This window comes from Heptranchias perlo, chromosome 11 (assembly GCF_035084215.1).
Source record: "Heptranchias perlo isolate sHepPer1 chromosome 11, sHepPer1.hap1, whole genome shotgun sequence".
NCBI classification, from domain to species: Eukaryota; Metazoa; Chordata; class Chondrichthyes; order Hexanchiformes; family Hexanchidae; genus Heptranchias; species Heptranchias perlo.
Window position 1 is genome coordinate 68,298,359 of NC_090335.1, and position 25,090 is coordinate 68,323,448.

The 25,090-nt window shown below is 45.2% G+C and overlaps 1 protein-coding gene and 1 long non-coding RNA gene across 2 annotated transcripts in view; both read right to left on the reverse strand.

The window, feature by feature from the left end:
* Positions 1-18,949, reverse strand: part of LOC137326855 (transmembrane protease serine 2-like) — a 35,745-nt gene extending 16,796 nt beyond the window's left edge. Inside the window, exons 1-8 of the mRNA XM_067992235.1 lie at positions 18,892-18,949; positions 16,790-16,876; positions 14,393-14,500; positions 13,104-13,230; positions 8,126-8,239; positions 7,950-7,993; positions 2,918-3,092; positions 1,369-1,541 (exon numbers count right to left, since the gene is read on the reverse strand). Of these exons, the coding sequence (XP_067848336.1) occupies positions 1,369-1,541; positions 2,918-3,092; positions 7,950-7,993; positions 8,126-8,239; positions 13,104-13,230; positions 14,393-14,500; positions 16,790-16,876; positions 18,892-18,949 (886 nt within the window). The remainder of the gene's footprint in view (positions 1-1,368; positions 1,542-2,917; positions 3,093-7,949; positions 7,994-8,125; positions 8,240-13,103; positions 13,231-14,392; positions 14,501-16,789; positions 16,877-18,891) is intronic.
* Positions 18,950-21,256: 2,307 nt separating this feature from the next.
* LOC137327015 (uncharacterized) lies at positions 21,257-24,892 on the reverse strand. Its single transcript, XR_010964331.1, has 3 exons — positions 24,817-24,892; positions 21,928-22,185; positions 21,257-21,340 (listed from the first exon to the last, which is right to left on the reverse strand). It is a non-coding gene; the product is annotated as an uncharacterized lncRNA (long non-coding RNA).
* Between the last annotated feature and the right edge of the window lie 198 nt (positions 24,893-25,090).

Here is a 25,090-nt window from a genome sequence, read left to right on the forward strand (position 1 = left end):
TGTTGAAGACTCCCAGGGATACTCCCCTCCATGATTGTATGCCACTGTAAACCCACCTCTGGTGTGACTGTCCTGCAGGTAGGACAGAACATACCTAGGGACGTTGGCTGATAGGCATTATTCTGCATGTATGACTATATCGGGCTGTTGCTTGACTAATCTGTGGGACAGCTCTCTCAACTTTGTTAATAAGGAGGACTTTGCAGGGTCAACTGGGCCAGGTGTGCATTTGTCATGACCTGACTTTATGCCTAGGTCACAAGAGGAGTATAATGGAGGAAGTTAGAAGATTTTTTTTGCCACATAGAGGGCATAATTTACCAGTTAAAGAGTGAACAACAACTTGCATTTATATAGCACCTTTAACATAGTAAAAGGTCCCAAGGCACAACACAGGAGCATAATCAGACAAAAATTGACCAAGCCACAAAAGGAGACATGAAGACAGATGACCAAAAGTTTGGTCAAAAACGTAGGTTTTAAGGAGCATCTTAAAGGAGGAGAGAGAGATGGAGAGGCGGAGAAGTTTAGGGAGGTAATTCCAGAGCTTGAAGCCTAGACAACTGAAGGCACGGCTGCCATTGGTGGGGCAAAGGAAGTTGGGGATGCACAATAGGCCAGAATTGGAGGTATGCAGGATTTTCGGAGGGTTGTAGGGCTGGAGGAGGTTACAGAGATAGGGAGGGGTGAAGCCATGGAGGGGTATGAACACAAGGATGAGAATTTTAAATTTGAGGCATTAAGTGAAGTTAACATTGGGGGCATTCAAAATGCAATTGGATGCTAGGTTGGAGGAGTTAGGGTATAAGAGGGAGGAGTTTAGATGAGCTAAATTATCTTTTCTTGTCCTTGCTTCTTTTGTGTTCTTTGTATATTTGATGAATTTTTATCAGCAGAGAGTTAAACATCAGAATTTGAGTCATGGTCTCTCCATTATGCCCCCTGTCCAGGTTTTCATTTGGCAAAAGGTGGCAAAATAACCTATTAACAGCCTGGCTTCCGAGTCAGGAAATGGTTTATCATTGAGGACTATAAAGTTGCCAACCCTCCAGGATTGTCCTGGAGTCTCCAGGAATTAAAGATCAATCTTCTGAGCACTGCTGAAAGCAACCCAGGAAAAAACAATCACAGTGACATTAAAAAAGAAATTGTGTGATTTTGTTTCATTACCTTTGAACAGTTTTATTTATTAGTTATAAAAATATTAAAGATGGGGAAAAAAGTCTGTTTGACCTGGCTGGTTGACCAGACTGGAGGTGGAAGGTCATGTGATAAAACCTCTCGGAATATGTCCAACCAGAGTTGGCAACCCAAGGCGTGCAGAGGAGAGATGTGTTAAGTATATTCTCAGAATAAATTGGAAGTTACCTGAAAATTTGAAAGGAGTCTTTAGCTTCATTAGTGCTATGTCATAATCTTTGGTATTTGTGTCAAACTTCTCATGTCTGATAATTTTTTCTACATGATGAGGGGTTAGAGAGAGTGTTTCTGTTTGCCTTAGGTGGCCAGCAAACACTTGCCAGATGTAAGGCTGGGAATACCTGCAAAAAGAGGATAAAAAGATTTATAGAAATATCCTTCTCTAAATCTTGTAAATTCCACGCAAACTATTCAACAACAACAACTCGCATTTATATTATATAGAATTTACAGCCCAGAACAGGCCATTCGGCCCAACTGGACCGTGCTGGGTGTTTATGCTCCACACGATCCTCTTCCCACTCTTCTTCATCCAGCCCTATATAGCGCCTTTAACGTAGTAAAATGTCCGAAGGCGATTCACAGGAGTGTCAATCAGACAAAACTTTATATCAAGCCAAAGAAGGGGGCATTAGGATGGGTGACCAAAAGCTTGGTCAAAAAGGTAGATTTTTAAGGAGTGTTTTAAAGGAGAGAGAGAGAGGTGGAGAGGCGAAGAGGTTTAGGGAGGAAATTCCAGAGCTTGGACACAGCCGCCAATGGTGGGGGGAGGGGGGGTGTGAAGGAAGTTAGGGATGCACAAGAGGCTAGAATTGGAGGAGTGTAGTTCTTGGCTGTTACTGTTCACGGTAACTGGCCTATTGATGTCAAATTGTAAATTGATGTTCATTTGCAATACCTTTCAGCTCTGAGGAAACGTTTTGTACCTGAAACGTCAACTGTCTCGTGTTTTCTCGACAAGCGCTGCTTGACCTGCTAAGTATCTCCACCACTTTCTGTTTTTGTTTCAGATTTCCAGCATCTGCAGTATTTTGCTTTGCTTGTCCACTATAATACAGGTCTCTAGACTAGTAGCATGCAATGTTCTTCTTGATAGACCAGCGTTATACTGCCTTCTACATGGCATTCACTGCTCAGGGAAATGAAGCTCTGCCACATACATGGAAAATGGATGCATGGAGAGCTCCGCTTGCCAGTGAGTCAAATTGTAGTCAAAAACAGAAAATGCTGGAAATGCTGCAAGTCAGTCAGAATGAGATAATGACCAGATAACCTGTTTTAAAATAAAATGTCACTATTAAAAGCAAACCTTGTGGAATAGTCGTGCAATACTACTGACCAATGAAACTGCTAGAAAGTAACAGTAGCATTTGAAATGGTCACGTGATTACTATGAGATTGCTGGAAAGTGACCCGAGCGTTTGGAAGAAGTCACATGATTGCTATTAGGCAACTGACACTAATGATTGGACGGGTCACTTGATTACTAGAGGCCTATCAGATTGCTAGAGAACGCCACATACAGTTGAGGTGGGTACTTGTTTACATTAGCCAATGACATTGCTCAAAAGGAACAGCCAGCAATTTTTCAAAGATCTATAGATAACAGTAAAATTTTAAAAAGTCAACAGGGCGATAATTCAACATATTTTACGTAGCTTACTTACTACCGATATTTAAGGGATGTGAACATTCCAATCGAAAAAAATCAACTTGCCTTTCTCCACAGTGCGCTGCTGTAACGACCCAGTGGGGTGTGATAATGGAACCCCCACATATATGTTCATCATTCACTTGGAGGCTGACCTGCCATGGGAACTCCCCTCGTTTCGCCGGCCATCCACCAACTATTCGTTCAGTAATATTTCTGGCATTCTTGCTGACTCCACAGTCTATGGTAGGAGATATTAAGAAGGGGAAAGAAGGCAGAATTTAGTTCACGGCTGAAAAAAAAGTTTTGGCAAAGAAGATTGGTCGCAATGTGGAATCCTCTGCCACAAGTTGGTCATGAATCAGCGTCTGTGAGTTCTTTTAAAAGAGAATTAGGCCGTTGCTTGAAGAAGAGGAATATTAAAAAAGTAGGGGGAGTGAGCAGGATTGGGGAATGCCTGCGTACATTGAGACCAATTCCCACCCCAACTCACGTGGAGAAAAGGACCACTTGATGGGCCAAACAATCTGTTTCTGTACAGTAACCAATTCTGGGCCTCTTGCGCATCCCTGATTTTCATCGTTCCACCATTGGCGGCCCTAAGCTCTGGAATTCCCTCCCTAAACCTCTCTCTCCTCCTTTAAGACACTCCTTAAAACCTACATCTTTGACTGAGCTTTTGGTCACCTGATGTATTAGCTCCTCACGTGGCTCGGTGCCAAATTTTGTTTGATAATCGCTCCTGTGAAGTGCCTTGGGCCGTTTTACTATGTGAAAGGTGCTTTTTAAATGCAAGTTGTTGTTTCAACCATTTAGGACTCAGACAACAGAGCAGTAACAAGGCAATGTCAACTTCAGCTTAATTCCTCAACTAGTAGTTTCTGACGAAGAGTCCCGCCCAAAACCTTAACCCGGTTTTTCTTTTTCAGAAACTAACTGATTTGATGGAGTGTGACCTTCCAGTAACATCTGGCTTTCATTCCCGATTTCCAGTATTCACAGTTTTCCTTTTATCTTAGTTAAACCCATGGTTAACAAGTCTCCAGTTTTATGCCCAATTATCATGAAGGCACTGACTTATGTTGTGGTGTGGTTCAAGAGACATCGACAGCTCAATAATAACTTGTCCACATGTGAACTTAGATAGTGTTGACTATTGACGGCGTTGGAGGGTTGGGGTGGTGCATCGCAAAGAAGTGAAAGCCTGTTCTCAGCCAATGTGTTGTGTGGCACTATCACCGTGCTATTTTTTTTATTCGTTCATGGGATGTGGGCGTCGCTGGCGACGCCAACATTTATTGCCCATCCCTAATTGCCCTTGAGAAGGTGGTGGTGAGCCGCCTTCTTGAACCGCTGCAGTCCGTGTGGTGACGGTTCTCCCACTGTGCTGTTAGGAAGGGAGTTCCAGGATTTTGACCCAGCGACGATAAGGAACGTCGATATATTTCCAAGTCGGGATGGTGTGTGACTTGGAGGGGAACGTGCAGGTGGTGTTGCTCCCATGTGCCTGCTGCTCTTGTCCTTCTAGGTGGTAGAGGTCGCGGGATTGGGAGGTGCTGTCGAGGAAGCCTTGGCGAGTTGCTGCAGTGCATCCTGTGGATGGTACACACTGCAGCCACTGTGCGCCGGTGGTGAAGGGAGTGAATGTTTAGGGGTGGATGGGGTGCCAATCAAGCGGGCTGCTTTGTCCTGGATGGTGTCGAGCTTCTTGAGTGTTGTTGGAGCTGCACTCATCCAGGCAAGTGGATGAGTGCCTTGTAGATGGTGGAAAGGCTCCTGACTTGTGCCTTGTAGATGGTGGAAAGGCTTTGGGGAGTCAGGAGGTGAGTCACTCGCCGCAGAATATCCAGCCTCTGACCTGCTCTCGTAGCCACAGTATTTATATGGCTGGTCCAGTTAGGTTTCTGGTCAATGGTGACCCCCACGATGTTGATGGTGGGGGATTCGGCGATGGTAATGCCGTTGAATGTCAAGGGGAGGTGGTTAGACTCTCTCTTGTTGGAAATGGTCGTTGCCTGGCTAAATGGGATAGATTCAGAACAGATTTAGCAGCTCAAAACTGGGCATCCATGAGGCACTGTGGGCCATCAGCAGCAGCAGAATTGTATTCCAGCACAATCTGTAACCTCATGGCCCGGCATATTCCTCACTCTACCGTTACCAACAAGCCAGGGAATCAACCCTGGTTCAATGCGGAGTGTAGAAGAGCATGCCAGGAGCAGCACCAGGCATACCTAAAAATGAGGTGCCAACCTGGTGAAGCTACAACTCAGGACTACATGCATGCTAAACAGCGGAAGCAACATGCTATAGACAGAGATAAGCGATTCCACAACCAACGGATCAGATCAAAGCTCTGCAGTCCTGCCACATCCAGTCGTGAATGGTGGTGGACAATTAAACAACTAACGGGAGGAGGAGGCTCTGTAAACATCCCCATCCTCAATGATGGCAGAGCCCAGCACGTGAGTGCAAAAGACAAGGCTGAAGCGTTTGCAACTATCTTCAGCCAGAAGTGCCGAGCGGATGATCCATCTCGGCCTCCTCCCGATATTCCCACCATCACAGAAGCCAGTCTTCAGCCAATTCGATTCACTCCACATGATATCAAGAAACGGCTGAGTGCACAGGATACAGCAAAGGCTATGGGCCCCGACAACATCCCGGCTGTAGTGCTGAAGACTTGCGCTCCAGAACTAGCCGCGCCTCTAGCCAAGCTGTTCCAATACAGCTACAACACTGGCACCTACCCGACAATGTGGAAAATTGCCCAGGTATGTCCTGTCCACAAAAAGCAGGACAAATCCAATCCGGCCAATTTCTGCCCCATCAGCCTATTCTCAATCATCAGCAAAGTGATGGAATGTGTCGTCGACAGTGCTATCAAGTGGCACTTACTCACCAATTACCTGTTCTCCGATGCTCAGTTTGGGTTCTGCCAGGACCACTCGGCTCCAAACCTCATTACAGCCTTGGTCCAAACATGGACAAAAGAGCTGAATTCCAGAGGTGAGGTGAGAGTGACTGCGCTTGATATCAAGGCAGCATTTGACTGAGTGTGGCACCAAGGAGCCCTAGTAAAATTGAAGTCAATGGGAATCAGGGGGAAAACTCTCCAGTGGCTGGAGTCATACCTAGCACAAAGGAAAATGGCAGTGGTTGTTGGAGGCCAATCATCTCAGCCCCAGGACATTGCTGCAGGAGTTCCTCAGGGCAGTGTCTTAGGCCCAACCATCTTCAGCTGCGTCATCAATGACCTTCCCTCCATCATAAGGTCAGAAATGGGGATGTTCGCTGATGATTGCACAGTCATAGAGTCATAGTCATAGAGTCATAGAGTTATACAGCACGGATAGAGGCCCTTCGGCCCATCGTGTCCGCGCCGGCCATCAAGCCCTGTCTAATCTAATCCCATATTCCAGCATTTGGTCCATAGCCTTGTATGCTATGGCATTTCAAGTGCTCATCCAAATGCTTCTTGAATGTTGTGAGGTTTCCTGCCTCCACAACCCTTTCAGGCAGTGAGTTCCAGACTCCAACCACCCTCTGGGTGAAAAAGTTCTTTCTCAAATCCCCTCTAAACCTCCCGCCTTTTACCTTGAATCTATGCCCCCTTGTTATACAACCCTCAACGAAGGGAAAAAGCTCCTGAATATCCATCCTATCTATGCCCCTCATAATTTTGTACACCTCAATCATGTCCCCCCTCAGCCTCCTCTGCTCCAAGGAAAACAAACCCAATCTTCCCAGTCTCTCTTCATAGCTGAAGCGCTCCAGCCCTGGTAACATCCTGGTGAATCTCCTCTGCACCCTCTCCAAAGCGATCACATCCTTCCTGTAGTGTGGCGACCAGAACTGCACACAGTACTCCAGCTGTGGCCTAACCAGTGTTTTATACAGCTCCATCATAACCTCCTTGCTCTTATATTCTATGGCTCGGCTAATAAAGGCAGTGTTCAGTTCCATTCGCAACCCCTCAGATAATGAAGCAGTCCGAGCCCACATGCAGCACGACCGGGAAAACATCCATGATTGGGCTGATAAGTGGCAAGTAACATTCGCACCAGGCAAGTGCCAGGCAATGACCATCTCCAACAAGAGAGAGTCTAACCACCACCCCTTGACATTCAACGGCATTACCATCGCCGAATCTCCCACTATCAACAATCTGGGGGTCACCATTGACCAAAAACTTAACTGGACCAGCCATATAAATACTGTGGCTACAAAAGCAGGTCAGAGGCTGGGTATTCTGCGGCGAGTTACTCTCCTCCTGACTCCCCAAAGCCTTTCCACCATCTACAAGTTACAAGTCAGGAGTGTGATGGAATACTCTCCAATTGCCTGGATGAGTGCAGCTCCAACAACACTCAAGAAGCTCGACACCATCCAGGACAAAGCAGCCCGCTTGATTGGCACCCCATCCACCACCCTAAACGTTTACTCCCTTCACCACCGGCGCACCGTGGCTGCAGTGTGTCCCATCCACAGGATGCACTGCAGCAACTCGCCAAGGCTTCTTCGACAGCACCTCCCAAACCCGCGACCTCTACCACCTAGAAGGACAAGGGCAGCAGGCACATGGGAACAACATAACCTGCACATTCCCCTCCAAGTCACACACCATCCCGACTTGGAAATATATCGTCGTTCCTTCATCGTCTCTGGGTCAAAATCCTGGAACTCCCTTCCTAACAGCGCTGTGGGAGAACCTTCACCACACGGACTGCAGCGGTTCAAGAAGGCGGCTCACCACCACCTTCTCAAGGGCAATTAGGGATGGGCAATAAATGCCGGCCTCGCCAGCGACGCCCACATCCCATGAACGAATAAAAAAAAATGTCCACATGTGCACATTTAGTAACAGGAGTCATTAGATGGTGTTCAGGAGCCCTGACTGATTTTTTTTCCTTTCCAATGCCCAGGTGCGTTGAGGCACACCACAAACAGAGGTCAGTTAACCCTCGTGCAACCAACTTACCCTTTTGATTGGGATGGGGGCGGACACATTGGTGTAGACGTGAAGTAGGATGGGGTAGAAAACCTAAAGAGGGCGAGAATTTTAAACTGAATTCCATAATAATAAAATAATGCATACCTATACATTGTAACGTGACCACCAATCCAGAATAGCAATCCACGCTGTAAATGAAAACATATTTCTGAGACGAGCATTAAAGTTTATGGGTGCACAACAAAGAAACGACAGTGATTTTCAAACAGCTATTCCAACATGTGTTGAAAAGTGAGCGAGAATATTCTGTAATGCCTGACCTGATGGCCAGTTTTTGGAACGTGTTTCGCGTTCTTATACTGTGATTCAGTTTCATGAACGTTGAGGTTCTAAGTGAGCTGGCCAAGGCTGTTCCATAGTAAGAATAGCTGTCCCTGCGAAACAGATGTATAGAGAAAAACATTAATGTGGAGGGAGAGGCCGGAAATGTGCTGTGGCATTCCTAGAAATAATCTAAAATCCAAGCAGGAATGGTTTTTAAAGCCTAATGGCTCTGCCCAGCCAGAGGATTTGAGGAAAATCCCATAACCTGCATAGAGACAACGGCCTTGAAATTACACATGGTAATATTAACAGACAAATGCTTTATATATTTATTTGATATTCCATTGTCTGCTTCTTTGATGGAGGTACACGGGGTAACAACTCCATTAAAATAGCAGATGGGCAATTTTATACAAATACATAGGAACATAAGAATTGCTAGCTGAGAAAAGACCAAGATCCATCTGGTTCGCCTTCTGCCATCCTGGTATTCGCGTGATATAACGATAACAATCAATCTCTATCAATTAGTCTACAACTGACCCCTAAATGAGAGAGGGGAAAACCCCCAGTGGTGGAGAGCTTTGGGAACCATAGGTCCAAAGTCACCTTTTTACCTCCCAGTTAAGGGTTTGTACTCTAGTATCAACCAGAACTAATCTAGTATCTAGGCAATATAAACTAGAGGGCACAACTCTCAGAGGGGTACAGGAATAGAGAGATCTGGGGGTATATGTGCACAAATCGTTGAAGGTGGCAGGGCAAGTTGAGAAAGCGGTTAAAAAAGCATAAGGGATCCTGGGCTTTATAAATAGAGGCATACGGGGTGATTTTAAACCCCAAGTACGGGTGGGTTGGGGGCGGGTAGGTGTTGAAAATAGTTGTTTTTTGGGTCGCGACCGCAACCCGGCTTTATTTCCGGATTTAACGTTGGCACGTAAAAGTATAGGCTTCCCACTGGGAATCAAAGACCGAAAATTTTGCGGTTGTGACCCAAAAAAATAACTATTTTCAACTCCCACCTGCCCCCAAACCACCCCGTCTTGGGGTTTAAAATCACCCCTATAGAGTACAAAAGCTCTGCAGTCCTGCCACATCCGGTCATGAATGGTGGTGGACAATTAAACAACTAACGAGAGGAGGAGGCTCTGTAAACATCCCCATCCTCAATGATGGCGGAGTCCAGCACGTGAGTGCAAAAGGCAAGGCTGAAGCGTTTGCAACCATCTTCAGCCAGAAGTGCCAAGTAGATGATCCATCTCGGCCTCCTCCCGATATTCGCACCATTACAGAAGCCAGCCTTCAGCCAATTCGATTCACTCCACGTGATATCAAGAAACAGCTGAGTGCAGTGGATACAGCAAAGGCTATGGGCCCCGACAACATCCAGGCTGTCATGCTGAAGACTTGTGTTCCAGAACTAGCCGCACCTCTAGCCAAACTATTCCAGTACAGCTACTACACTGGCACCTACCTGACAATGTGGAAAATTGCCCAGGTATGTCCTGTCCACAAAAAGCAAGACAAATCCAATCTGGCCAATTACCGCCCCATCAGTCTACTCTCAATCATCAGCAAAGTGATGGAAGGTGTCATCGACAGTGCTATCAAGCGGCACTTACTCACCAATAACCTGCTCACCGATGCTCAGTTTGGGTTCCGCCAGGGCCACTTGGCTCCAGACCTCATTACAGCCTTGGTCCAAACATGGACAAAAGAGCTGAATTCCAGAGGTGAGGTAAGAGTGACTGTCCTTGATATCAAGGCAGCATTTGTCCGAGTATGGCACCAAGGAGCTCTAGTAAAATTGAAGTCAATGGGAATCAGGGGGAAAACTCTCCAGTGGCTGGAGTCATACCTAGCACAAAGGAAAATGGCAGTGGTTGTTGGAGGCCAATCATCTCAGCCCCAGGACATTGCTGCAAGAGTTCCTCAGGGCAGTGTCCTAGGCCCAACCATCTTCAGCTGCTTCATCAATGACCTTCCCTCCATCATAAGGTCAGAAATGGGGATGTTCGCTGATGATTGCACAGTGTTCAGTTCCATTCGTAACCCCTCAGATAATGAAGCAGTCTGTGTCCACATGCAGCAAGACCTGGACAACATCCAGGCTTGGGCTCATAAGTGGCAAGTAACATTCGCACCAGACAAGTGCCAGGCAATGACCACCTCCAACAAGAGAGAGTCTAACCACCTCCCCTTGATATTCAACGGCATTACCATCGCCGAATTTCCCACTATCAACATTCTGAGGGTCACCATTGACCAAAAACTTAACTGGACCAGCCATATAAATACTGTGGCTACAAAAGCAGGTCAGAGGCTGGGTATTCTGCGGCGAGTTACTCACCTCCTGACTCCCCAAAGCCTTTCCACCATCTACAAGGCACAAGTCAGGAGTGTGATGGAATATTCTCCACTTGCCTGGATGAGTGCAGCTCCAACAACACTCAAGAAGCTCGACACCATCCAGGACAAAGCAGCCCGCTTGATTGGCACCCCATCCTAAACATTTATTCCCTTCACCACTGGCGCACTGTGGCTGCAGTGTGTACCATCCACAGGATGCACTGCAGCAACTCGCCAAGGCTTCTTCGACAGCACCTCCCAAACCCGTGACCTCTACCACCTAGAAGGACAAGGGCAGCAGGGACATGGGAACAACACCACCTGCACGTTCCCCTCCAAGTCACACACCATCCCGACTTGGAAATATATCGCCGTTCCTTCATCATCACTGGGTCAAAATCCTGGAACTCCCTTCCTAACAGCACTGTGGGAGAACCTTCACTCAATGGACTGCAGCGGTTCAATAAGTCAGCTCACCACCACCTTCTCAAGGGCAATTAAGGATGGGCAATAAATGCTGGCCTCGCCAGCGATGCCCACATTCCATGAACGAATAAAAAAAAAGCAATGATGTTATGATGAACCTTTATAAAACACTAGTTCAGCCACAATTGGAGTATTGTGTCCAGTTCTGGGCACCGCACTTTAGGAAAGATGTGAAGGCATTAGAGAGGGCGCAGAAGAGATTTACTATAATGATTCCGATGTTGAGGGACTTTAATTATGGGAATAGACTGGAGAAGCTGGGGTTGTTCTCCTTGGAACAGAGACAGTAGCGAGGAGATTTGATAGAGGTTTTCAAAATCATGAAGCGTCTAGACAGAGTAGATAGAGAGAAATTGTTCCCGTTGGCAGAAGGGTCAATAACCAGATTTAAGGTGATTGGCAAAAGAACCAAAGGTGACATGAGGAAAAACATTTTTACACAGAGAGTGGTTAGGATCTGAAATGCACTGTCTGAGGGGGTGGCCTTCACAAGGGAACTGGATAAGTACTTGAAAGGATAAAATTTGCAGGGCTACAGGGATAGGACGGGGGAGTGGGTCTAGCTGGATTGCTCTTGCATAGAGCCGGCGTGGACTCGATGGGCCGAATGGCCTCCTTCCGTGCTGTAACCTTTCTATGATTCTATGATTCTAACCAGTGTCATTTCAATACCAGATAAATACAGAAAAAGGCGGGGGAGGACAAGAAAGAGAAACAGAAAACATGGAATATGGAATAGGTGACACCAAGTTTGGGTGTAAAAGTCTGAACATTGTCGGAAAATGAAGGGAAAGTTCCAAAGTTTTGAGATCCTGGGAAAGAATGTTAGCATCAGGAAAAATGCAATGAGTCTTGAATTTGCAAGGAAGAACATGTTAGACAGTGTACTCGGCCCTTAGAAAGAGCAAGTGGAGAATGTTCAGATGACACTGACCATAGTAGCATTAATAATATAAAGAGAGAGAGAGAGGAGATAGATTGTGATAGTGAGAGAGGTTGGAGGCTATTGGTGACAGAGGGACCTCCAATCAGGCAACAGGTTTTTTCCTTATATTTTGTCCAGAAGGATGAGCAAGGCATTAGTGAAGGCTGCCCACATATGAGGAGTATCCTAGCTTTGGATTTTGTAAGAGCGTTAAGAGTTAACATTAAAAACAGCAGCAAAGTAAACAAATTAGCAAAGCTGCCATCTTATAGTATTGGCACCCACCCAACCAGAGGCCAGAAAGGTCAAGTAAAAGATTTGTTTACTAGACAGTTATAAACCACGAGCTCAAATATTCTTCAAAAGACAAGTTGTTACTAAATGACAATAATTTTGACTGGCCAGATGGTTGCAACTGAGGGCTGTGCTTTGGTTGAGAACATAAAGGTAGAGTCTCACCCATCAATCAAGCTGTCTGTCCTCAGCTATGGCCTTCCAGCTTTCTCCAGTATTACCTAAAGTGGCATTGTCTTCACATTTGACAAAGCCTTTTCTTTAAACTGGGGAGCCAGAAGAGCCAAACATCATTTTCAAAATGATGGTACGCTCGTGATGATCTCATTGCGTTCGTTGGACGTTCGTAATCAATCGAAAATTAGCTGCCAAACACTTTTTTCATGAAGACAGAGACTCTTTGGAAGGAGGAACTGAATTTTAAAAATGCAGCTTGACGGCAAATGTCGCTGGTTCCTTTACTGTGCTCCCCCCAACTTAAGTCCCACACTACTCCAGGTATGCATTGTTCCCCAGCCTGTCACGGTGGAGAGGTCAGTCCTGGGCGGTTAGGTCGAGTTCGGTTCAACACAGCTTAGAGGGAGATTAAAGTTCCCTCTGTTCTGTTCCAACAATACACCCAGGCTGCAGGTGATCAAGTTCAATTTCACCAATGTGACATTTGGGTTTCCTACAGCCACCATCCTTGTGACTTCTCTCAATGTGACTTCCAGTTGGTGACCAATTGCGGCCAGTTCTGTCCTGTGAACTCTATGCCCTCAATTAAGTAAGTGGGTTACACCACGCAAACTCATTTCACTTAGAGCCTTCAGTGGGAAAATATCCCAGGTCCAACAGGTGAAAGGGCAAGCCCCTTGGATATGACTGGATTTAAGGGAATGTGTTAGAAAATGCACCAATTTTATCTCTTTTAGTGTTACCTGTGGTATCCGATCATGTTGCAGACTTGCGCTCCATGAATCGGGTTCCAGTCATCACTACACACTGGCCTCCAGCCAAGAGTTGCAGACTTGGCATAAAGCACAAAATTTGAGCCTGTCAACTGAACTGTAATTTAAAAAGAGACACAAAATTGTAACAAACCCTGTTGCCCACATCACAAAATTCCTTCAGTTGGGGTCAAGCCAGCCTGTTCCATTCTAATGCGTAGCTGCTATTCAATAATGGCTAAAGGCCCCTCCTCTTCCCTTTGATTAATAAGCAACAATTCAAATAGATTATTGATCAGCACAGGAAGCAGTGACTTTGGTGTCATGTCAGAGGGCTTTATTATCGAACAAAAGTTCGTTCTAAGTCTCAATACTTATTGACAACCTTCACACTGTCCTTCTCTTGATCAAGCACTAATGCAGACACCTCCACACTAGTTATCTTATTCCACAGTTTAATTAAGGAATGTTACAATATTTCGTACACTGACACTGAGACTTAACAGACACACTGGGCTCGATTTTCGCACCCGCGATCGGGTGCGTTCGTGGCGGGAGGGTTGCAAAATCGGGGATTCCCGGGGCGGGGCAGGAGCCCGGCTCCAACCCGCCCCATTTCTGGGTTCCCCACTGACGTGCTGACATGTGCACGCAGCCCCCCCATGTGGGACTCCCGCCGGCAATTAAAGCCAGGGGGTGCCATTAAGGTAATTGAACAGGTACTTCAGGTTGTTTACAGACCTGATTGACCTGTTATTTTAGCAGGGATGAGATTTTGCAACTGACTGGGACTGTTTCCCGTACTGGGGGAAACACTCCCAGTTCAAATGGACGTGTTGCAGCCATCAGCCTGTGGCTAACCCTAATCTCCCATCACCTGCTGATTTACAGCCCACCCAAAAGTTGCCCCTCCCCCCCAAAGAGTGTATATTCCAGAACAAGAATGACACAATGTGATGCTGAAGGTAATGCAGGGCCCTTTAAATAAGATAATGGGGTCATCTTAAGCTAATTTCAACCTAACGCACCTGGTGGAATACTGACTCGATCAGATCGACACCCATTTTAGACGCCTCCCCATACCCTTGAAGTCAATGGACCATAAAATCGGGGATGGGTGGGGGGGAGGCATGTAAAAATGGGGGCCAATCTGATCGAGTCAGTTTCCTGCCAGGGGGGTGAGGTTATAATTACCCCTAATTTGTTGGGAAGGAGGAGGCGGCTACAATAATTTCAATATAAAACAAACACGAGAAATAACATTGCAAACTCTTTCTTACAGCAATCTTCATCCTCGCCATTGGGGCACTGAGGTATCCCATCACACCAGTGTGACGGATTCACACATCCACCAGCTGTTCCACAGGGTATACAGCTGGAAATCGAAACTGCAAACAAGAAATGTAAGAGATTCAATGCCTCTTTGGAAAAACTTCCCTCGGAAACCTACTTATATAGAAGTCACAAATACAAACCTCGGTAATGTTTTAAATCAATCTAAACCAAAGTATGTTATTGCACAGTAAGTAACGTAAGATACAGCAACACCAACTGGCATTTATATAGCGCCTTTAACATAGGAAAACATCCCAAGGAGTGTAATCGGACAGAAAATTGACACCGAGCCAAAGAAGGAGACATTAAGGCAAGTGAACCAAAAGCTTGGTCAAAGGGGTGGGTTTTAAGAAGCGTCTTAAAGGAGGAGTGAGAACTGGAAGGGTTTAGGGAGGGAATTCCAGAGCTTAGGGCCTAAACGGCTGAAGGCACGGTCGTCAATGGTGGGGCGAAGGAAGTGGGGGATGCACAAGAGGCCAGAGTTGGAGGAACGCAGAGTTCTTGGAGACTTGTAGGGCTGGAGGAAGTTATGGAGATAGGGAGGCCATGGAGGGATTTGAGCACAAGGACGAGAATTTTAAAATTGAGGCATTGATGGAGCGGGAGCCAATATAGGTCAGCGAGCACAAGGGTGATGGGTGAACGGGACTTGGTGCAAGTTAGGATACTGGCAGCAGAGTTTTGGATGAGCTCAAGTTTATGGAGGGTGGAAGATGGGAGGCCGGCCAAGAGAGCATTGGAATAGTCAAGGCTGGAGGCAACAAAAGCATGGATGAGGTTTTCAGCAGCAGATGAGCTGAGGTAGGGGCGGAGATGGGTGATGTTATGGAGGTGGAAGTAGGCAGTGTTTGTGATAGAGAGGATATGGGGTCGGAAGCTCAGCACAGGTTCAAATGGGACCTGAGGTTGCGAACAGTCTGGTTCAGCCTGAGACAAGGCCAGGGCGTGGGATGGAATCGGTGGTGAGGGAATAGATGTTGTGGCGGACGTCAAAGACAATAGCATCGGTCTTTCCAATTGCAGCTCATCCATGTCAGACAAAACACAGAGGCAGTGGAGGGGTCAAGAGAGGTGGTGGTGAGGTAGAGCCGGGTGTTGTCTCCTGAGGACACATCCTTGGGGGATTCCAGAGGAAGCGGTGCTGGAATGGGAAGAGAAGCCATTGCAGGAGATTCTCTGGCTACAACTCGATATCTAAGAGTGGAACCAAGCGAGGGCAGTCCCACTCAGCTGGACAATGGAGGGGAGGCGTTGGAAGAGAATCCATCAATCATGTCACAGGCTGCAGACAGGTCGAGAAGGATGAGGAGGGATAGTTGTCAAAGTCACAAATGACATCCTATGTGACTGGTCACAGTCACATAGGATGTCATTTGTGACTTTGATAAGGGTCGTTTCAGTGCTGTGGCAGAGGCGGAAACCTGATTGGAGAGATTCAACACGGAGCTGCAGGAAAGATGGGCATGGATTTGGGAGGCATCAACACGTTCAAGGACTTTGGACAGGAAAGCGAGGTTGGAAATGGGGTGGTAGTTTGGCAGGACAGAGGGGTCAAGGGTGCGTTTTTGAGGAGGGCGTGATGCCGGCAGATTTGAAAGGAAGAGGGTAAGTATCCGAGGAGGGGGAGCCATTAACAGTATCAGCTAACATGGGGGGGTCGGAAGGGAAGTTGGGTGGTCAGCAGTTTAGTGGGAATAGGATCGTGAGAACTGGAGGTGGATCTCATTGACAAGATGAGTGCAGAGAGGGCAAGAGGGGAGATGGGAGAGAAACTAGAGAAAAATGTGGGTTGAGGGCTAGGGCAGGGGGATCTTTGAGGGAAGTTTATCTTGGTGGGCTAGGGGAAGGGAAGGATGCGGCAGAGGCTGCTGCGTTTCCTACACTACACCAGTGACTACACCTCAAAAGTACTTCATTGGTTGTAAAGCGCTTTGGGACACCTTGAGGTCATGAAAGGCGCTATGTGCAGAAGCAAATTCTTTCCTTCTTTCTAAATCTCTCTTTGCTAATTCAATTCCACTCATTCTATACATACGACGCACAATTTTTTTTTAACCTCTGTATAAAGCTTTACATTTTTCTATGTTAAACGTAATTTCCTGTTTGTCCGCCCAAATTGCCTAGTCAATCAAAATCTCTCTGCAAACCTTAAGCTGCCTCGTCTGAAAAGGACTTTAGCAGCAGTAAGACTGCTTACAAGCGAGCTTCACTGGTTCTCCCGCTTGCCCCGAACAATTCATGGAGAAAACATTGGCGAGAAAATACCTTTTGTTTCAAACACAAAACTTCTCATTTGTAATATGGCAGCGGGAAATTTCGCCATTATTGTTTACAATACTTACCAAAGTACCAGCTGATTGCTGATACAATTCCAAAAGTGAGCAGCACACCAGCCACAGCCAAACCAATGGTCAATTTTTTCTTTTTAGCTGTAATGACAGCACCAGGTAAAAAGTATTAGAGAAACGCTGAACAGTCCAGTACATTGACGTAAAATAGTTACTGTTGGATGGACAGTACCTCCATTTTTACATAGAATTTTACGGCACAGAAACAGGCCATTCGGCCCAACTGTTCTATGCTGGTGTTAATGCTGCATACGAACCTCCTCCCAACTTTCTTCATCTCACCCTATCAACATCATCCTTCTATTCCTTTCTCCCGCGTGTAATTATCTAGTTTCCCCCTAAATGCATCTATGCTAATCACCTCAACTACTCCTTGTGGTAGCGAGTTCCACATTCCAACCAGTCTCTGAATAAAGAAGTTTCTCCTGGTAACTATCTTATATTTATGACCTCTAGTTTTGGACTCCCCCACAAGTGGAATCATCTTCTCTATGTCTACCCTATCGAACCCCTTCATAATCTTGAAGACCTCTATCAGGTCACCAGAGTTTAACTTTCTTTAAACTCTAATTGCCAGTATGAAGCTTTTACGCATAAATTTGAACAAATTACAGACTGCTCATAACTTTTAGCATTTTAGGATAAAATCATAGAATCATAGAATGGTTACAGCACATAACTGCATATAGAGTTTCCCCCACAAGCATGCTGTCAAAAATTGCGATCACACGCATTAATAGACGTGGAGCATTAAAACCTTCCCTAAAGCACTCTCGTGAAAATGTAGTGATAATTATAGATACCCTGCCCTTAGAATTAATTTTGCAAGAGGCAACACATGCAGCCAGTTTATACTGGAAAATCACAATGCATTGACCATGCTTTTCCAATATGCACAGCCTGTGTATGAGGCCCCACTGTAGGGGAGGGCCGGGCAAAATTTATCTTATCGATTTCTCTAAGTGTCCTTATTTTTCCAACTAATTTTCCCCCCTCCTGCTCTGCTGGAAATGTTGGACTAAGACCTCCCAAACCTGCGACCTCCACCACCGAGAAGGACAAGGGCAGCAAGTGCATGGAAACACCATCACTTCCAAGTTTAACTCCAAGTCACACACCATCCCGATTTGGACGTATAATCGTCGTTCCTTCATCGTCGCTGGGTAAAAAATCTTGGAACTCCCTACCTAACAGCACTGTGGGAGAACCATTACCTCAAGGACTGCTGCGGTTCAAGAAGGCGGCTCACCACCACCTTCTCAAGGGCAACTAAGGATGGGCAATAAAGGCCAACCTTGCCAGCGACGCCCATATCCCCACATTGAATTTTTAAAAAGGTCCCACGAGCATGTTGTGGCTGACCCAGGTAGCCATTCTTCATTTATGGGCCTTGATGGACTTGGCAAACTATCTCATCGGGAGGAATCACAACCGAGCCTCATCCTGTCCGCTGACGTACACTTTAACTTAATTCATTAGAAAGCAATCAGCAGCAGAAACCCTGGCTAATTTACTTCTATAAACTGGAGCACTGAGGGTCATAGGAACAGGAGTAGGCCATTCAGCCCCTCGAGCCTGTTCTGCCATTCAATTAGATCATGGCTGATCTGTACCTCAACCCCATTTACCCACCTTGGTTCCACATCCCTCAAAACCCTTACCTAACAAAAATCTATCAATCTCAGTTTTTGAAATTTTCAATTGACCCCCAGCCTCAACAGCTTTTTGGGAGAGTGTTTTTGGGTCAATTGTACCACTGCTCTTGACTGAGATCATCTAACTCAGCGCAGACCAGAGAGTTGCCCCAGAACAATTCTGGTCTGTATGGTTGGGGACCCAACGTGTCTCTTTTAAAGTAAGAGTTGACTCCAGAAATAAGTGTTGTGAATGTTAAGTATTTGCCTGCGAATGCGCCCATTGTATTTTCCTCCCAAATGTTTATCAAGAACAGACACGATACGATGGGCCGAATGGCCTCCTTCAGTGCCGTAAATTTCTATGATAAATTTCTATAAGAAGTAATCACATTCTAAGCATTCTGTGTGCTGAATGAAGGGGACACAGTCCAGTGATGTCATCCAACAGGATCTCCTCACATCGTGTTTGTTCTCTACCACTGACACCAGCGTGATAGGTCGACCCGTCACACGTCATCTCTTTCCTCATTCGCTGCAGAGATTTTGATAAATGCCACAAAAACTCAAGAGAGATTGAAGGAGCAAGGGAAAAAAAAAAGAGCGACAGCTTGCAATCCGCCATCAAAGCAGAGGAATTCCATTGATGCCAATGATAGGAAGAACAAATGAGTTACAAGGAGATCAAGTTGACGGGCATCCCTGGATCACACCAACATTCCTATTTCAATCAGGATATGGGGGACTAATAAGATTTGATGCAGCGGTCCTTAAACTTGGGGGAGTGGGGTAAAAATAGACAAAGTAATTCTAGGGTAAGTGTTCATTTTACTGGTATTCATTTTATAATATTCCTTACTTAGAAAGTTACCTTCTCTTCTAGGTAAGAAATATTATAACATGGAGGTACAGGTAGCAACTCTTTTTGGTGTTAATAGCACACTGGGGTGGGCATCAATAGATTTGTACCTCTGTGTACCTCATGTACTATAGTGTCAGCCTTAGCCTAGTGGTAGCACTCTTGCCTATTAGTTAGAAGGTTGTGGGTTCAAGTCCCACTCCAGGGATTTAAGCACAAAATCTAGGCTAACTAGTACTATTGTGAAGAAGAGCAGGGGAGTTCTCCCTGGTGTCTTAGCCAATATTTATCCCTCAACCAACACTCAAAACAGGTGAGTTAGATATCCATTTCATAATTGGTTGAAGTGTAGTCACTGTTGTAATGTAGGAAATGCAGCAGCCAATTTGCTCACAGCAAGCTCCCACAAACAGCAATGAGATAATGACCAGGTCATCTGTTTTAATGATGTTGGTTGAGGGATAAATATTGGCCTGGACACCGGAGAGAACTCCCCTTGCTGTTCTCTGAAATAGTGCCGTGGGATCTTTTACGTCCACCCGAGAGGGCAGACGGAGCCTCGGTTTAACATCTCATCCGAAAGACGGCACCTCCGACAGTGCAGCGCTCCCTCAGTACTGCACTGGGAGTGTCAGCCTAGCTGAGGCTGGATTTGATGAATTGTTCACACACTATAACTATTGCAGAATATATTTTACCCTACCAACCAGGCACAGGAGAATGCCTCGTGGCAAGGGGAGAAGAGAAGAGTCCCCCCATCCATTATATTATAGCAGAGATACATACAACCGCGTGTAGCAACAAGTATTGCGGGAGAGACCAATCCAGGAGGAAGAGGTGTGTCCAGTACCTGTCACAGCAACAAAACTGTGCTGATTGAATGATTGGCTCCCGTAAGTTGGAGGCACATAGGTGGTACGTGTTGGGATGTATAGAAAAGATGAGTGCTCATGAAGTAGATGGTGAGTACTGTGTGAATACTTCGGGCTCATGTATGGAGCTCCTCCCTGGGGAAAAAAAAAGTTCATGTGTAAAGGATTTAAGTGTCAAATTCCTCCCACCCCCCCCCCCCCTTTAATATTTATAATTATAGTAGAGGTAGAATTTTCTGTGAGATAAGTAGTCGAGTGACCTATTCATCAAACGTTACCAATATCGGGTCGGATGTCTTTCAGCCATCCTTGGGGCACAGAACATCTGGAAGAACGACTTCATTTCTGGGGGTCTTGTGAACAACAACTCCTATCACGCTATAATAAATCAATCAGGATAGTTTACTAAGATGAAAACGGTGCATAAAGGAGGTACACTATGCAGTAACAAGGGGTAGCGTGACCAGCTGGTGAAGTATGAAGACTGCCTAGACTACGAGCTTCTGTCCAGAGGACGAAATGGGTAACATCATTTTGCTTCTCTGTAAATTACTGCTGTCGAAACTTAACACTATACCAATAAATGTGGAATTGCATGAAGGGATACTTGACCATATTAACTCTTTATTAACTCACTTAACTCACATAATAGGTTTAGCTACAGTACACATAGAAGCACAATTGTGTAATTACGTTTAAGCCTTGGTATGTTGATAATTAAGTTAACCAAGGCTTAAACGTAATTACACAATTGTGCTTCTATGTGTACTGTAGCTAAACCTATTATGTGAGTTAAGTGAGTTAATAAAGAGTTAATATGGTCAAGTATCCCTTCATGCACTTCCACACTGCTTAAATATTGAAATGTGTTCGAACTCGCTTGTGCTTAAAATAAAGAACTGTTGCACCAATTTTGGTGTCACTTCTGAATTCTTGCACCACCCCCATGATTCCATCATAAGCCAGAGTCAAAAGGAGCAAAACTGAAGAAAAAGGGGTGGATACTTATCCAAAAATACCCTCCCGAAAAGAAAGTGAGAGAAAAGCTCTGGTGTGAACGTGATTTCTAGTTTGTGAAGCCTACTACTTACTGTGTAATTGATAAAAGACATACTTCAACTGATTGAGACTGTGCTGATGCACTGACTCTGGCCATAAATCTTTGGGTGCTCGGCAGAATCTGGAAAGAGGAAGCACAAACTGCTTAATGAGAACAGGTATCAATGGAGACTGTGTGAGGACCGACAAAACAACCTAACAACTGGGTTTCAAAAGACATTGGGTAGAATTTCCGCAGAGGTTCTCCCGATCTCTTCAGTGGGAGATCGGCTATTTGGTCATGAGGAGGGGGACACAGGTGAACCCAATCCCGAATGATTGCGACTGGAGGGGTGAGAGACTCCATTAATCATTCAGGCTCTCTGGGCATTCCAGCAGAAACAACATTCCGAATAAAATAAGGAACCTCTGACAGTGCAGCACTCCCTGGAGTATCAGCCTGGATTATGTGCTCAAGTCTCTAGGGTGGGCCTGTGTACCCATAACCTTCTGGCTCTGTAGGCAAGAGTACTACCTACAGAGTCACAGTTGACATGGTAGTTACCACACTCAGACCATAAGTGTGGTTTAACCACAGCATAACAATGTTTCTTAAGGAACCAACATGGCTCTGGTTTAAAGAATACACCAATCAATGGAGATGGCTTATTTGCTGATAACCATCAAGTGATCCTGCCCCATTTTCAGCGCTATCATGTTTTAACTTACCACTGGCAAAACGTTGTCATCTAATCATTATGAATCATAGATTTTCCATCTCCTGTTCACTGGGTCTACCCTTCATGAATCTCAGTCGCCTTTTCTCAGGTCAGCTCTTTGTTAATCTCATTCTTCTCACCCCGGCTCAATCCTTTATGATTGTTGGAGCTCTCACTCCCCAATGTCAACTTTTCATGGATCTCAATCTCTGCTTCCCAGTCTATCCTCTTCTCATGGCTGGAAGGCAACTGTGCAAGAAGCTCTTTCCTGTTAAAACAAAACAATGTAAAGTAACGGAGAGAGTTGATGAGGGTAGTGCGGTGATGTTGTGTGTATGGACTTCCAAAAAGGCATTTGATAAAATACTACATAGTAGACTTATTAGCAAAATTAAAGCCCATGGGATTAAAGGGACAGTGGCAGCATGGAAATGAAATTTGCTAGTGGACAGAAAGCAGAGAGTAGTAGTGAACAGTTGTTTTTCAGACTGGAGAGAGGTATACAGCGGTGTTCCCCAGGGGTCAGTATTAGGACCCCTGTGCTTTTTGATTTATATTAATGACCTGGACTTGGGTATAGAGGGTATAATTTCAAAGTTTGCAGATGACATGAAATTCAGAAATGTAGTAAACAATGTGGAGGATAGTAACAGATTTCAGAAGGACATAGACAGACTGGTGAAATGGGCAGACACATGGCAGATGTAATTTAACGCAGAGAAGTGTGAAGTGATATATTTTGGCAGGAAGTATGAGGAGAGGCAACATAAACTAAATGGTACAATTTTAAAGTGGGTGCAGGAACAGAGAGACCTGGGGGTGTACAAACACAAATCTTTGAAGATGGCAGGACAAGTTGAGAAGTCTGTTAAAAAAGCATATGGGATCCTGGGCTTTATCATAGGGGCATCGAGTACAAAAGCAAGGATGTTATGCTAAACCTATATAAAGCACTGGTAAGGCCTCAGCTAGAGTATTGTTTTCAATTCTGGGCTCCACACTTTAGGAAGGACGTCAAGGCCTTAGAGAGGATGCAGAAGAGATTTACTAGAATGGTACCAGGGATGAGGGACTTCAGTTATTTGGAGAGACTGGAGAAGCTGGGGTTGTTCTCCTTAGAACAGAGAAGGTTAAGGGGAGATTTAATAGAGCTGTTCAAAATCATGAACGGTTTTGACAGAGTAAATAAGGAGAAACTGTTTCCAGTGACAGAAGGGTTGGTAATCAGAGGACACAGATTCAAGGTGTTCGGCAAAAGAGCCAGAGGCGACAAGAGGAAACAATTTTTAAGCAGCGAATTGTAATGATTTGAAATGCGCAGCCTGGAAGGGCGGTGGAAGCAGATTCAACAGTAACTTTCAAAAGGGAATTGGATAAGTACTTGAAGGGAAAACATTTACAGGGCTATGGGGAAAGAGCAGGTGAGTGGAACTAATTGGATAGCTCTTTCAAAGAGTTAGCACATGCATGATGGGCCGAATGGCCTCCTCCTGTGCTGTACCTACTATGATACTATGAAAATGGAGAGAGATGTATGGAAAATGTAAAGAGGAATAAAGAACTAAAGACAATACTATAAAGAAAAGACAGAAACCAAACAAGGAAATATAGTTAAGAATGAATTGGAAGGACAATGACCATGCTTCCTGACGAGTTAAATGCAGTCCATTATGTGGTATGGAAACGTGCAGAACAGGAATATCCCAAGTTTAATTCCTGATATATATCGTTAGCCTCCATGTTCCCAGACTAGGATTCCCAAGCTCAATTGCTATCCATGCTTTTTGCTGGAAAGTGTGTCCATGTGGATGTCAGGTCAAATTAGGTTCAGCACTGGTGAAACATCCATCCAAACCTCTTAAAGAATGGCCATACGAGCAAGATATCGGAAGGCTGCCAGAACGAGTCAATCTTCAGGAGAGAACATTGCGTGGAAGGAGAAAGCAAATGAAACTGGAAAAGCAATATTAGTCTGTGCTGAATGAGTTGATTTGAATCAGATACAGTTGGCCTTTGCTGTCCAGGGTATAAAGGAAAAAATAAACCAGGATCGCATGTAGGAACATAGGAACAGGAGGAGGCCATTCAGCCCCTCGAGCCTGCTCCACCATTCAATTAGATCATGGCTGATCTGCACCTCAACTCCATCTACCCGTCTTAGTTCATATTCCTTGATGCCTCTACCTAACAAAAATCTATCAATCTCAATTTTGAAAGCTCCAATTGCCCCAGCATCCATTGCATTTTGGGGAAGAGAATTCCAGATTTCCACTACCCTTTGTGTGAAAAAGTGCTTCCTGATTTCCCTCCTAAACGGCCTAGCTCTAATTTTAAGGTTATATCCCCCTCATCCTTGACTTCCCCCACCAGAGGAAATAGTTTCCCTCTATCTACCCTAGTGAATCCATTTAATATTTTAAAATGTGTATGCGATTGTTAGATGAAGACGGGATAGAACTGAACTGTGATGCTATCCATGGTTGAATAGCCTGCCTACAAACAATGTGCAGCTTTACATGCGAAGCGTGGCCATTTGGGCAAGGTACTTGAGAGTTTTGCCTGTAACCTGAGTAAGTCACCAAGTGTCAGCACTTTCAGAAGAGGAAGGAAGAAAATTGGGGGAACACGATGAAAAGAGCAAGGGAATGCACCAAAGAATATTCCGAGAGAGAGAAAGAAACAAACGAGACGAAGGAAAAGAAACTCTTGAGCAGGCCAACCTTGAGAAAAATGACGAGAAACAAAAAAGAAAATCAATGTTGGGACGGGGTGGGGGGAGGAAATTATAGAGAAGAGAAAAAATGGCAAGGTACATAGGTAGGGCACCAAGGGCAACTTTACCATCTAAATGAGCTTTATCGGCGTAAAGTCCAATGATCATACTCCGTAATCTATTTACCTGCTAGTGATCGGTTTCCTGCACTTGTAAAGTAACTCCCAACTGGAAATCGACATCTGAATTAACCAATCCTTTGTGATGTTCAGGCAGCTGCGAAATGTCACAATGGACAACTGATATCATCTGACCCATATTGTCCTTCAGCAGTTAGTCTCCACGCACACAAACACACAAACAAACACACACACTGCCTGCAATAAGGAGTGAGGCCTCACAGTGAAACATGATGGACGTGGGACAAACTATGGCTGAAGCCAAGCGGACTTCTAGAGAC